This window comes from Myodes glareolus, chromosome 1 (assembly GCF_982192425.1).
Source record: "Myodes glareolus chromosome 1, mMyoGla1.1, whole genome shotgun sequence".
Lineage (NCBI taxonomy): Eukaryota > Metazoa > Chordata > Mammalia > Rodentia > Cricetidae > Myodes > Myodes glareolus.
The window spans coordinates 96,355,385-96,371,110 of NC_142026.1; the positions used below are offsets into that span (position 1 = coordinate 96,355,385).

The 15,726-nt window shown below is 41.0% G+C and overlaps 1 protein-coding gene across 1 annotated transcript; it reads right to left on the reverse strand.

Moving 5' to 3' along the window:
• Positions 1-1,375: 1,375 nt before the first annotated feature.
• Fam162b (family with sequence similarity 162 member B) lies at positions 1,376-6,730 on the reverse strand. The gene is made up of 4 exons (XM_048425395.3): positions 6,539-6,730; positions 6,309-6,417; positions 3,574-3,682; positions 1,376-1,545 (listed from the first exon to the last, which is right to left on the reverse strand). Exons 1-4 carry the CDS (start codon positions 6,693-6,695, stop codon positions 1,447-1,449), a joined length of 474 nt encoding a protein of 157 aa, XP_048281352.1. The 5' UTR covers positions 6,696-6,730; the 3' UTR covers positions 1,376-1,446.
• Between the last annotated feature and the right edge of the window lie 8,996 nt (positions 6,731-15,726).

Here is a 15,726-nt window from a genome sequence, read left to right on the forward strand (position 1 = left end):
ATGTAGCGATACACTTTGTGCATGAACGTCATGCACCAGCTGCATGCTGTATGATTCCATCTAAAGTTCAAAAGCAAGTAAAACTAATCAACAGAGAAACCTAGAACAATGGTTACCTTTTCGGCGTTTCACGTTGTGAGAGAGCAGAGTTCTGGAGTTCTGCTGATTTTATTTTGGGCAGTGAGCATACCAGCGCCGTAATCCGTGGAGTCTGGATCTGGAAACCTGATTCTTACAAGGGAATGCAAAAAGGACAGGCACGCTCTAGAATAAATTCAGGTGCAGTGTGCACACTGATGAATCGCACTACTACCACCACCACACCCCGTTTATTCTATACAGCACAGAGGAGCAAGCCTCTATAGGAGGTGTCTGCTGGCAGGCTGACTGGAACTGTAAACATCCGGGAGGAGGAAGCTGCAGTTGCTAGTGTTTGTACACACTGGTCAGGCCTCTGTAAACACTGGCACTTGGATCAGAGGAAGAAGCTTTTCCCAATTTCAAGCCCAGCCAGATGGGAAAGAGCTTTGCTAATTTCCCATGGGTTCAAGGGCTGGGGTCTTTGTCACGGCTGTGTCCATACTAACAATACATTCACTCAGGATTTCACTCAGTTGGAGCTTCCTCCTGAAGAAGACCCCCTTCCCCGAACAGCAGGGGCTTACTCCAGGACCCCAGATTTGGCACAAACCACACCCAAACACCAGTTTTCCCAGAGAGATCCTTTTTTAAGTGGGAAGAAAAGTTAAAGTGGCTGCTTTCTGACTCAGGCAGAAAAAGCAGCAGCAGATGACCTTGCAGATGTAATTTTTCAGAGAAGGAAAAGGGAAGGTCTGTGTTAGAATGGTCTAAGATGTGGTAAAGTGGATAGGGAACTAGAGAGGAGGAGAAAGGGACAAGGGAAAGGGGGAAGACGTATTTGTCCCAGAGGGACAAAGAAATGTCTCTGGACAGATATGGGACATAGATAAATGAGAGTTTATAAAGGCAGAGGGGAAAACCCCATGTTAGGATGACACATTTAGTTTTAATTGGACGTGTTAGATAAACCAAATGGGGACTTTTAATTTCTGGACCTTGGTAGTCAGCCTTAGAAGGAGAAAGTGGCAAAACAAGGGAATAGACCTTGATAGTTAGATTTAGGAAAGCAATCTAGTGATTTTTATCAAGGCAGAGGAATTCGGGAGAGAAGGGAAAGGCCTGTCAGAGTCATATGCCTGAGTGGGTTAGTGTCCATTTGCCTTCTGTTTGCTGTGTAAAAATCTACCAAGACACTTATACTTTTGTTCACTATTTTTTAATGGGTGTTAGCAAATGTTTACTACAACATTAAAGAGATCTTGGTGTTTTGTTACCAAAATAAAACCATAACAAATATTTTATCAATCTTTTATTATTGCTAATAGTAGTAGTGGCTTCTGAGTGAGTGCTTTGACACCTGAAGCATCATTTAGCCTTAGCCTGTGCAGCCAGTGCAGCTTCTTCACGCCACTTGGCTTTCTTTGCCAGATTCCAACTTGTTAAGGACTCATGTCGTTCTACAGCCTAAAAATAAAGCACAACACAATACGACTTTTTAAAGAATTTACATTGTTGTAAATTTTCTATGGGAAAGCCTTTGTAAAGTGAAAAAGGAAAAAAGGTACCTTAAGTAACTCTCACAGATAGTATCCACAAAAGAAAGAAAGAGAGAAAGAAAGAAAGACAGACAGAAGAAAAAAAAGAGGAGAAAAGAAAAACAAAAAAAGGCCCATTGTTACAGTGGAAATTACCTAAGATGCTAAACTTCTAGTCACCTGGATAGTTGATACCAGGAATCCACTGCCACCTGTTAGTTTAAATAGACTTGTGTGATGGTTAAAACATATGTTGAAATATTTTCCAACGTTGAAGCCCAAAAGGGAGATCCTCAGGTTCTAGGAATGAATGAAACCCAAGGCTTGTGTTGGCAAGGTATGGGAGAAAGATGCCAGGCTGGATGGGAATGGTTTCAGCCATAGGGCATATGGGAAGACACTAACCATGACAGCTGTGGGCTGGGACTTTAACTACTCACACAAAGGAGTGAGCACATGAGGAGTCTTGACTGTGGAACTGAGCTGTGAATGGGAAGCTGAAGGAGTCAGGAATGGAGTCAGCTTCACCAGTCTGAGAGACTGGCAAGACAGGGGCCATTTGTTTGATTTAAAAACAAAACAAACAAAAAGCCCTAGTTTTCATCGTTTATAGCAGAATACATGCCAGGCAGTGGTAGCACATATCTTTAATCACAGTCTTTGAGTTTGGGGCCAGCTTGGTCTATAGAGTGAGTTCCAGGACAGCCAGGGCTACATGGAGAAACTCTGTCTCAAAAAAAGGGGGAGTGATATAGTGCCTATTAAAAGAGTTCTAGAAATCAGAAAAATGTCAATTTGGCAAGCAATTATCTAGGATAGGCTAAAAATGAGATGGTTTAGATTTCTTTGTTCACTGTTGACTATTCAGCCCAGTGAGTATGGTTCTGAAGTGTCTCCTCTGAGGAGAACATTTTAAGTTATCCCCAATAGTTAGCGTGCCATTACTAAGTTAATGACACCTGGTCCTTGCCTGAGGATAGGGGACTCAGACATTTGAAAACTCGAGGAGTAAAGAATTGAGGGTGTCATGTTCTCTCCTCTAATGGTGTAGCCATGGCTAGGTGGGAATAAGATGGGGTTCAAAGGAAAGATTCCAGAGGGTAAAGGGGGTGACTCTGATCACATTGTATGCATATACAAAACTTTACAAAGAAATCCAAGCATTGAAGTCTGTTGAAGGGCTGCCACTCCAAAAGAAGGAGGAATGACAGCTGCAGAAATACCCCAGAAGGGAGAATACTGAGGTCAGGCTGCCCAGCCAGCTCTAACCAGTCCAGCCACAGGGGACAAATGAGGTAGAGTGTGCTAGAGGCAGCTCCCAGACGGAGTCTGTTAGCGCATCTGTCAGTATTGTTGAAGCTGCTCGGGGTAAAATAAAATAAAATAAAATAGTTCAGAGGATCCAGAGACAGGAAGGTTAGAGGCAGAGAATGTGAAATGGTCATCTCTCCACTTCTCTTTATAGATATTAAACAGGAAGTGTGCATGGAAGATGGCAAAGAGCAGCTCATACTCAACCCCAAAAGTCACTTCCGATCAGGATGCTTATCTCCTAAGTCTGTGCCAGCGCTTTGTAAATAGTGATTCAGATAGTGAGCTAGTCTGTTTTACTTTCACACAACAGAGCTCTTATGCAGATTTTAAACTACTCTTTGTTGTTTTACAAACAGAAAAAAAAACTTTTGTCTCTCTTGACTAATTAATTTTGGATCCAGATTTTTATGAACAGATTTGTATCTATTATGATATACACATGTGGATGGAGCCAGGATCCAAAGACGAATTTGTTCTTAAAGCATAAGTCAACCCCTGAATTCATAACAAGGCCTATAACATTTCTTGTAACTAGTCTTGCTTTTCTCCCTACCCCATAAGCTTAGACTGAACCCTGGACCTCCAGAAGATAGACAAGTGGTCTGCCCCTGCACCTCTTCCCCTGCCCACTGCCACTGCTCACCCTTTTGGCAGACACAATCACAGCAAAGCAGGCAATGATGGTGAGCCCGATCATTATGTAACAAGTTTTCACTCGAGCTTTGTTTCTGGCAACATCTATCATTTCAGGCCTAAAACGAAATGTGCATTTTGTTAATCATTTAGAATATTTGTTGATACTTTAATATTTGCTAATATTAAAGCAATCCAGCTTCTTGATGATCTTAAGTAATGATCGAATAGCTCAACTGTTTCCCCAAATGCAAACTATAGCCGTAAAAGACTACCATATGCTAGACCATTTGTCTTAGCAATTTCAAATTAGCATACATTTATTCAGATTTCAGTCTTAAACTAGAGGTAACCACTATGAAACCAGTGTAAAACATTTGGTTTCTAATTGATCAAGATAAAACTACTAGCATGTATTGTTTGACAGTGGCTTGTTATTTCTGAACTAGGATAAAATAATTGAAACTATTTGGAGCAGCTTATGTTTAAAACCACTTTCCACATTTTCTTTCAAGAGCCTCAGTTTCTTCTTGCCCCTCCCTACCTTATTCTCCAACAAGACAAGCTACATGCAAGTACACATAGTACAATTACTTTAGATTTTTGCAACACTACTCACAAAACTGTTACAATGGAAGTCAAACTTTGGGTACTTTTATATTGAAACAAAACTTTACTAATTTGCCATCATAATTAACTGACAATTTATCAATATGCATAAGGTTCTTGACTCTGGAAAATATTGAGTGACATTCTTATCTAGTAGAAAGTTTATTTATGATTAGTTATAATGCAGTTACATTTTTAAAAATTCATAAAGATGTGTTAAATTTCTCTTGAAAAGGGAAACTTTAACTCTTTCATGATTTGAAAAAAAAGTCACAAAAAATACAGTAGCCTGTTTTTGTTATACTTTAGGCAGAATTAAGCTTAAAAACGTCAGTTGCAAACAGGCTCAATTAGTGTCCAAGGAGACGTTATTAGATTGTATTTGTTGCTAGCTCTTTTTCCACATGAAGCCTAAAAGGTCTGATAATTTTAAACTTATTTATCTAGCTGTGATCTGGCACACAGAATTAGTTTAGTAATTAAAAACAAAAGAAAAAGCACGGTCACTGTAAACAAAATTAGTGTGCAGTGCAAAAACTGTAGGTCTTCTATTAATTATTCGTCTGTTAAAATCATAGAGAATAACATCCCTTATGTTGCAAGCATAACACCTTAATAGAATGTCCCTCCTAAATAGCAAAACTTTAAAAAATTATAAAAAAAACAATAAAATGAAAACATATGCAAATACTCTGAGCTCAAAATTACAGTGCTTGTTATAAGTGTCCTGTTCGTTGTTAAACGTGCCTGTATATGTTATTTCTGTTGACGGTGATCCTGGGGGAATTAAACTGTCTCTGTGAAATGGATCTTTTCCCACGTTCAGCTGTGATGATGCAATATAGAGAAACCGGTTCTGTTGGAAATTAACTCGCAACATTGCAGATTCTTTACATTCTTAATCTGTTACAATGGTAGATATCAAAATTCAAACCAACTGAGGGTGGAATTTTATTTCTTGTTCTACTTACATTCTTTCTACATTTTTGACTCTAAAATACTGTATTTTGGTAAGTAGAACGTGTCCTCAAATTTTTCTGAGACTCATGTTTTCAACAGTTTGGAGTCTGTATATGTCAAGAATAAAATTTGTTTATAATATTAGAAAATATATTTAAGTTGATTTCAAATTTTCACCTTTTTTTAAACTATTGCTTAAAGATCAAGTTTCATTGCTTCACAATGAGTTACTGAGTGTGCACTTTTCCAACACACGATTTGCCACTTCCATTTCACTTAAAGCCGTTTAGGATGAGACCAACCACGCTGAAGTTGCGGAGCATCCCAGGGCCAGGAAACTTGGTACCACATGGCTACTCTCCAGTAGTCAAAAAGTCCTATAAGGACTCTTTCCTTGTATGGAACAGTAAGAAAACATACCCTGACGCGGGCCCCTCTAGGTCTCTGTCATCCCAGCCACCACCCTCCAGGCTCTAGTTAAGTATGTTAATTACTTTGGTCATTGCTGTAACAAAGTACCTTGACAAAGGCAAATTAAGAATATGTTTTCTTTGGTTCACAGTCTGTCGTCGTGGTGTGGTGTGGATAGATTGAGGATGTAGGCTATCATGGAGTTAAGCGCGGTGTTTGTAGCTGAGACGGCCAGATATATAATGGTAATGAAAAGTCAAGCTCTTTTATTCCGTTCAGGACCACAACCGCCGACCCTCCGCCACCGCCTCCGCCACCGCCACCGCCACCGCCACCGCCACCACCACCCGGTAAATCTTCCCACATCGATTAACCTAATTTAGTAATTCCTCACAGACATGCTCAGAAATATTTCTTCCTCAATTCTGTACCCTGTCACGTTCTTGCTAACCATCACAGTATTCCACTGCTCAGCCTGCTCAGAGTTCTTCAGGAGCCTGTGCCTACAAGGCTGGGTGAGAACTGCCTGCTATGTTTCTGGGTTTTCATTCAGCGTCTGCACTCTATAACGCCAGCTTCCCACTGTCTAGTCAAGTATCTTGACATTTACCCACATAAGGGGAGTGTTGTAAATAACTATGTTAGTGTGCACCTCCGGCTGTCTTGCTCCTGGCCAGCAAGCACACGGATAGGACACTGTGTCCCTCCCGAGCTTCGAGTCTCCCCGGGGGACGAAACCCAGTCAAGGACCCCATTCACACTTACGGTACTAGGGGCGGGATCTCATCTATGGATTTGAAACGCCCGGTCCACAGCAGGATTTTCTTGTCGAATTGCGAAGGCTTGTGCTGGGCGGGGATCCTGTGAACCTTCTCTGCAGCGAAAGCGATAGGCAGATCAGAAGCATAGTGCATCCGTAAACCTGAACCCTCCAGTCCCATCCCCTGGCTCGCCCTCTCGCAGCCCTCTTCCTCCCAGCTTTTCCCTACCCTAACCTGGGGACTCAGAACCTCTGGAGTTCTGGCTGCTGGAGCTACACCGGTGTCTCGCAGCCCGGGGACCCCATCCCGGCAAACTCGGGACAGTTTGAGGGGCGCGGCGGATGGTGAATTCCAAGCCCCAGCGCAGGACGCTACCGCCGACCCAGAGCATCCTGCACACCACACTCTCAGGACACCACAGCCCTCCTGCTCAGAACTGGCCGGCCCCCGCTCCGCTCCGCCCCGCCCCGCCCCGCCCCGCCCCGCCCCGCCCAGGATGCTGCACTGAAGCTAAGCATGATCTGCTTCCAGTTAAGCCTCAGGCCGGTCATGCAACAACTCTCCTGGGGGTGCCGCGGATCCGAGGCAAAGTTTCGGGGCGCAAATCCACCAACCTTGAGACAGCTCATGCGACTCATTTAAAAGATATTTCTTGGTATTGAGAAGGTAGGGGTTTTCATCAGGATTTCAGCCTTGGTCTCACTAGAGAATAAATCTAAACCTTTACAGACTTTCGAATGCAGGAAATGACAAATCTCATCATGCAAGGGCAGGAAATCTAAGCAAACTAAAGATTCCTTTCATACCTCGAAGCATCCGTGCACCTGTAGTTGAATTTTCAGATGGTTTTCCTTCTAACTAGACTGAAAGCAGGTCTTCTCAGCAATGCCCAGATTCTCTTATACTAAGAAACTCACAGATCAACCATCCCACGTGTGGATTGGGTCTGTAACAAGAGCATGAATTAAGCCTTCACAACTATCTTTGAAGCTGAGATATGTAACCATGCAACATAAGAGTTTTAAAGTCATGAACTAGTATTGATCTCATTTGTAAAAACAGAATTTTTGCCTTTTGTTCATTTATGTCTTGACCACACAAGCCCTACTATATACCAGATGTTTCTCAAAACTGGTATAAGGTAGTGATGTTTACTGGGGAGCAGTGGATAACAAAATACAGTGAAAAGATACAGTGGCAAGAGTTGGGTTTAGATCTGAGGCTGGAGATGTTTGGGATGCTGAGATCTGACTTTCTAAATAATACTTTAGAAGACATGATTTCTTTCCCTTAGCATTCTCAACCTAGTCCTGGAACCCAGGGCACTTTAATTTATGAAATTTCTTGTAGACAAACGAGAGTTCTCTGATCTGAAGGATTTGTTATTATGTTCCCAGTATATATGGGTAGGGAAAAATAGGCGCTTAGTTGCTGCGGGAGTACCTTCCGCTGCTTCAGCCAATAGTCACTGAAGCACGAGCCCTTAGTCAGCCAATAGCTGCTGAAATACCAGCCCCCTGGGGCGTGGTATATTTCTCTTTAAAAGAAGAGCGGCAAGCCTCAACTCGGCCTCTTGGTTCCTGCGCTTGGTTCTGGCTCCTGCTCCAGCGACTAGGCTCTTTTCCTGACGGTTTATGTGCATGTAAGTTTACCCCCCCAAAATAAATACCCCTTTAAAACAGATCACTTCCTGTTACCTGTGGGTCAAGATGTAAGGACTCTCAGCTTCTTCTCCAGCGCCCTGTCTGCCTGCATGCTGCCTTGCTTCCTGCCAAAACCTCTGAACACCTTGATTAAATATTTTCCTTTGTAAGAGTTGTCATGGTCATGGTGTCTCTTGACAGTGATAGAAACCCTGACTAAGACAAGCACAGAACATAATTTTCATGCTCTTCCCAATTAAGGCATCAATGAACAGACTTGACGACAGCTGGTTCTTTCCGGAATCACCCCCCACACCCCATTCATCCCCTTTGCAAGGTGTGTTTTCCTTCCCCAATACTCTGGTTTTGTGAGACGCTCCCTCGGACTTAGTAGATGCTAACTAGGTATTGAATAATGAATTGATGAATTCAAGCCTTCAAAATAGAGGAGACTTTGTGCTGGTTAGTTTTCACCAATTGGATCGAACTACAGTCGCTTGGAAGAGGGAACAACTTGTACTGAAAATTGTGCTCATAAGATTCTGCTGTAGGAAAATTGACTGATTGATGACTAATGTGGGAGGGTCCAGCCCACTTTACCACCCCTGAGCAGATCTTAGGTGATATAAGCTGCAACCTGAGAAAGCCCTGGAGAGCAAGCTAGTAAGCAACCTTCCTCTGTCGTCTTCTGTCTCCAGGTTCCTGCTGTGAGTTCCTGTCTTGGATACCCTTGGTGGTAGGCTGGAACCTGTAAGCCAAACAAACCCTTGCTTCCCTAAGTTGCTTTCAGTCGTGTTTATTTAACAGAGAAACAAACTAGAACAGATTTCTCCCAGGCTAGTTTTACAAAAAAAGACTGGCATATGTAGTAGGAGATCACTTGTTCATTCCCGGCTTCCCAGACGTAAACACACACACACACACACACACACACACACACACACACACACACACACACACACAGAGAAAGAGAGAGAAACTATATTAATTAAAAGCACTGTTTGGCCTATTAGCTCTAGCTTCTTATTGGCTAGCTCTTACATCTTCATTTAACCCATCTCTATTAATCTGTATATTGCCACGTGACTGTGGTTTACGGGCAAGGTTTCATCCAGAGTCTATCTCTTGTGTCATGGCTTCTCACTGACTCTGCCTTCTTTCTCCCAGCATCCAGTTTAGTTTTTCCCACCTAGCTCTGTTCTGCCCTGCTATAGGCTCAAAGCAGTTTCTTTATTCATTAACCAATAAAAGCAACACATACAGCAGGACTTCCCATATCAGATGTACTTCACAAAATATGTCTCTTTCTATCTTGTATCTGCAGTGCTGGCTATGTTATCTGACACATAGCAGTCTACAGATAAATATTCATGGAACCAAACTGAGTGATTCCCTACTTGAGAAAGGACATTTAATAGAAGGAAAAAATGACTGTATTTCTTTATTTATTTTCAGCCAATACATCATATTTATTCATTAAACAAATATTTAGTGAGTGTTTGCTATGTGTTCTAGGTTCTGACGTGGCGGCATACAGTCAGTGCCCTTCACAGAGTGTATTTATCCATAGTAGTTTCTGCTGACCCGTTCTGGTTTTGTGTTTTGTTTTTTGTTTTTTTTTTTTCCAACCCAAAGATTCAAGTCACTTGTTTGAAAAGAGTGTTTTCAGGATTGTGCCTTCAAGATTTGTTTTCCATTGATATAACATACCTTCCTGATTTCTGCACCTACCATGATTACTTCTTAAAACTCTCTCTCTCTCTCTCTCTCTCTCTCTCTCTCTCTCTCTCTCTCTTCTTTTTTCCTTTCTTTTTTTTTTTAATTGAAAACTGCACAGTCTTAGTCAAAGGTAAAAGATGTAAAGACCAAGTTACAGCATTGCCCTTGGGAGCTGCCACTCCATCTGGGATGATGTTCCCTTGCCAGGAAATTCCCCTCTCCCAAGAGAAGTGTTAGGAGGACCTTAACTAACTTGCTTTCTGACCTTCTACTAATCTTTCAGTGGGAGAAATTCAAAATAACGATTTCCCTGCAGACTCATTTCAGTGGTCTCCAGTGCTGGGGTAAACTTTTTAACTGTACATAGTTCTAGTGGGGCCTGCTTATCTTAGGACAAATGCTTAGGACACCAGCACCAGAAAAGGCAACTACAAAATGAGGGAACTTTTTATTTTTATCGGGGAACATTTTTTGAAGTTCTTTTGACGCTTAGAACTGTAAGAAGGTAAATGAGGAGAGATCTCAAGGGAACAGTAGAAACTTAGCAAAGGTCCTGCAATTACTTCCTAAGTCTATGTTTATTCAGACCTTGCTCGATACCAGAACACTTTCAGTATTTGAGGATGTGAAATGTGTTAATATGATCTGGGCTCTTAAAATCATAGCTGAAGACATTGGAACTGGTCTTGACCAAAGACAGCTCTTGGAATATGTTACAAACACCTTCCCTGTCATTCCCTATCCCTGCACACGTCCCCTATTCACAGCCTACAAAAGCAGCTCCCCCACACACACACCAGCCAGCTCGCACTGGCCCTTAACTCTGGCTCCTTCTGCTTTATCCTCTCAAGTGTTAATTAATGTTACAGCTATGTTCCACCTCACCATTTAATTTTCCCTTTCTTATGTGCACACAGTGCAAGAAAGTAGATACCATCAGGTTAAAGGTGTGTCTTCCATTCTTAGTTTGCTGGAAAATTAATATATTAAAAGAGATTCTTCATTTTCTCGGTAAAATAGGGAAATGGCGTCTACCTACTTAAGTGCTTGAAAGGAAAGCTACTTGTTCTGTTAAATGTGCTGACATAGTTAATTCATCCACTAAGATGACGGAAAGGAGCTCCATCTTTAGTGAAGCTTGCTGTAAGACTCTGAAACAGAAAGAATATTATCTAGGGTTTGAAGATATTGCCACAAAACAGTACCCTTCCCTACTGAACTAAGTTTCTATCCAGTGTTAGTTGCTGCTGAGAAGTCAGGTGCTAGGAGACTCCTAACTTTAGAAAAACTTTTTTCTTCTAGAATTTTGTTTCTTTTGGTATTTTTCTTTTGGTTTTGCCTTGATTTAAAATTTCACAAAGAAGTATTGTAGTGTAGATCACTTATCCAAAGTTCTTGACATTTTGTGGATTCCATGCTATGAATACTTATTATTTAGAATTGAAAGTAGTGGATAAATTCTTGAAAAGTTTCCCTGATAAATTCCACCCTAGTAGCTAGCTTTTCTGTGTTTATTCTGGAAGCTTTATTTGGATATAGCTGTGTTGGATCTTCAAAATTTCTTCCCAGCCTTCCCATCTTATTGCTTTTTTATTTACTTTCAGAGAGTTTCTCAACATTATTTTCATCTTTATTTACTATAAAATATCAAATGAGTGAATTTGACTATCTGACAAAAGTTGCAGGCTCTTGTGACAGTATCAGCAAATGAAAAACAAAAACAAACAACTCTCTCTTCTCTTGAGTGGATGATCTATTTTGTTGAGGCAATATTAAAAAGTGTGTAACAAGCAGAAAAATCAATGCAATACTGAGTTTCATAGATATGAGGCCTGCACTAAAATTATATGCACACAAATATTGTCCTGTAAGATGATATTGCTTAGTGATACTATACCATTTCAGTTTATGTATATATTTTATGATATTCCTGGTGTGATGAACTTGACCATGAATGTGTCTCAAAACATATACTTGTCATTAAGTGACAAGTGGCTGATGTTTAAAAGTTGTATGTCAAAATTAAAATAGGTAAGGCTGAAAGGTGTTTAGAATACTGCACAGGAGGTAGACTATAATTTTGGAGTGACCAAGAAAGAACTCTTTGAAGAGATGGCATTTGCATGGAGATTTAAAGGGAAGGAGTCAGCTGGAAGAAGAGTGTATCCATAGAAGGAAGAGTTGTTATAAAAGAGGAAATGCACAGGAAAGTTCTGTTGAAGGCAACAAAGCAAGTATGGCTGGGTAAAAGTGAGTGACAGATGATGTCTTTAAAACCATTGTTGTATGAAGGCCGCTTGTTTGTTCCAGTACCTAAATAATCACACAGAAACTGTATTAATTATGACACCGCTTGACCTATTAGCTTATACATATTTCTAGCTCACTCTTATCTCTTAAATTAACCCATTTCTATTATTTTATATTTTACTGTGAGTATTGTGGCCTACCAGCAAGGTTCCAGCTGGTGTCTTGTGTCTTTCCCCTCTGGCAGCTACATGGTGTCTCCCTGACTCTGCTTCCTTTCTCCCAGCATTCAGTTTAATTTTCCCTGCCCAGTTCTGTTCTGCCCTGCTATAGACTCAAAGCAATTTCTTTATTCATTAACCAATAAAAGCAACACATATACAGAAGGACTTCCCACACCAAAACATAACAAAAGTAAGGTTAGAAGAGAGATGAGGGTGTGCATGGCTAAATAATTGTGCCCAGAGACTCTATAGGTTAATAAACAAAAGTCTTAGAGACAGATGTGGGACACTTCCTCTTGAAATGTTCCTCAGTCAGGCTCCAGAAGCTCCTAAAACCAAATAGATGCTGCCATTTCTCCTTATTTTTTGCCACCAGAACAAAGTACCGTACACCTTGGATTTAAGACACAGAGAAATCAGGTTGAAGAAGGGCTAGAATCTTCCTTTTTGCTGACTAGCTTTCATAGTAGTATTGGAAGATGCTCTACAGGCTGTTAGGAGCAAAAATGAATCAACATGCTCATCCAGCTGTAAACTTTACCAAGCATGATGATAACCTAGTAGGTAATATGTGTCCCCTGGTGCAGTAGTGGCACAGCTATTATGGGGATGACCAACCCTTCCTGATTTATCTGAATTTGACAGGATTGGTACTCTTGGTATTATAAACTGAATCAAAAACACGAGGCTAGGGAGATGGCAGACCCCAGGGGTGGGGGATTTACTACCTTTGTTTAGCTAAACTGACATGACACCAAACTGCCTTCAAATTATTTACGTTTGTATCCAGAGGCGAAGACTACTTCTCAATCAGAGAAGCCTCTCATTCCAATCAAGTCTCTCATCTTATGCATGGCTGCTCAGGATGTGAGAATAAGTAATAAACGAGTGCACAGCTCTTTACAAGATATTTATTCTATCTCCTCTAAGACTCAGAGAACACCGTGGCCAAGGACCAGTAAGAATGCAAGCACTGGAATACAGGGAGAAAAGCTCTGATATATTTAGGGCATGATGCAACCTTTGCAATCATGATGCCGCAGCTGTTGCAGTGACCTGCCTAAGACAGGGCCTGTCATTAGTCAGGTATAGATCTGCAAGGAGCATGTGACCCTACTCCTCCTTGCTGAACTGCTGGATACTGATAGATCATGGGGCAGGGGTGGTCATTATCCTCAGTTATGCATCTACTGGTGAGCCCACTAACCTCCAGTGGGCAATCTCAAATCCACAGTCACATAGATAGCCTTGCTTAAACTCTGTGGGATGCAAAATAAAGAAAATGCCATGAATATGGGACAGGGACTTGTCTTGTCAGGAAGAGAGAGTTTCACGGGGTTGAGAGGGAGATAAAGAAGGTTGGAGGCAAGAGTCATCAGAATGTATTATAATAAATGTAAGAAATTGTCAAAGAACAAGTTTAATAATACAAAATGAAAGCAAAGTTGAAATATAGGTGAACATAAAGTTATAAATACTAAGCAATCAACTCATTGTTATCTTAAATTTGGCTGCTTACTGATTGTGTGATTGTGGTGTTCTATCTTATGTTATTTTCTTTTCTCCTTCAGCCCAGTGCAAATTCTAAGGTATGTTAATTTGCTCGTTAAAAATCCAGTGAAAACAACAATCTTCAGATTCCTTCATCCTTCAGCTCGCTTGTGTTTCTTCCTCCTCTCTTCATCACTGACTCACTGAGTTATCCAGGAAGAGTGAGTGTGTAGCCCAGAGATGGCCAACCCTTTCTGCACTCAGGTTCCTCCACTCACCCATGAAGACCCTTTAGCATGTTCCGGGTGGTGGTAAATAAGCCTGTTTCCCATTAATTGCTTGCTAGGCAAAGACCAGGGTTAACTCTTCCTCGGATGTTATTCAAATTTCTAGAATCCACGGCCATGGTCCGCACAGTACAACTGGGTCTTTGCCTTAGGAAGCCACATTTAGATGATGTGCACTTTTCCAACAGAGATTGGATGAGACTTTACATATAGATTTTAATTTCTCTTGTATTTCATAGCACAAAATTCCCATATCAGTGAACATTGGAACTTGGTTCTGAGTTAGCATGTGGAGTTAAGCTGGGTGTTAAGTTACAATGGGTTCTCTTCATCATAATTGCCAGTAAGACTTGACACAATTATTGAAAATTCCCAAAATTCTGAATGGAACTTTGTTGTTGTTTGCACAAAGGGGGAAATATTAAAAAGTTTGAAATGAATTAACAATGTTTATTAAATGTTTAATGAAGATTCTGTGCACTCACATTACATTTACATTTGGAAGAAAAGACAGTTTATGGAATTATTTTACCCCAAAGATACAAAGTAAAAGATGAGAGATTATTATCTTGCTGTAGGTTAAAATTATATTTTTTTCTATAAAACTCTAAAAATAAATTCTTTGCTTCTAATTGTGGTACCACTTCTAATTATTTATATAAGTAAATCAATAAAATAAATATTGTATACCTATGCTTTTATTCATCAGTATTGAATTATTCTGAAGCATGAATATTAGCACTCGTCGTGAAATTATTTTACAAGTGTTCCTTGAGGGTCTCAGTTTGCAATAATAAAAAAGTAAAAATATAATTGCCCACTAGGTGGCAGCAATATCCTCATATTGTTTTACAAATTGGCGTTAAAGGGAATTCTGGGGCAATGAAGATGATTTCTTCCCGCCTTCAGGTAACTCACAGTCATTATTCCAAAATTTATATGCATACATTTTCTCTGTCTTCTTCTTTTGTCAGTCAGAAATTCTAAGCATAGACTTCTCTCAGAGGAACAAGTGAGGCCAAGTTTGCATCTGTTTTTTCCTTATTAATTAATTTTTTTCATCCATTTTACATCCTGACCACAGTTTCCCCTCCCACCTCCCTTCTTGTTCCTGCCTCGCTCCCGCCTCCCCTCTGCCCCTGCCCCCATCCACTCTTCTGTTTCTGTTCCAAAAGGGCAGGCCTCCCATAGGTGTCAACAAAGCATAACATATCTATCAAGAAGAGGTAGGACTAAGTTCCTCCCTTTGTTTTAAGGCTGGGCAAGGCAAGCCAGTATGAGGAATTGGTTCCCAAAAGCCAGCTCAACAATTAAGGACAGGCCCTTATCCCATTGCTAGCAGTCCCACAAATAGACCAAGCTACACAGCTGTTACACATGTAGACTAGGTCCTAGATCGCTCCTAAGTAGGCTCCCTAGCTATCGGTCCAGAGTCTGTGAGCTCATACGAACCCAAGTTAGCTGTTTCTGTGGGCTCCCTTGTGAGGAACATATCACACACACACACACACACACACACACACACACACACACACACACTCTGAGAGTTGGGGTAGTTACCAATCTGATTACAGGAGAAGGCCAGTTCAGGCACCTTCTCCATTACTGCTAGGAGTCTTAGCTAGGGGTAGTTTCCCTGGCACCAGGTTTCTCCATAACTCCTAAATGCCCCTCCCCATCAAGACATCTCTTTCATTATTCTCTCCCCTCTGTCCTGCCCTCAGCCTGCCCTACCCAAACCCCCAGTTTGCCCAGTCAGAAAATTGGGAATCGATCTACCTTAAGACCTAGCTATAGCATCTTAGGCATAT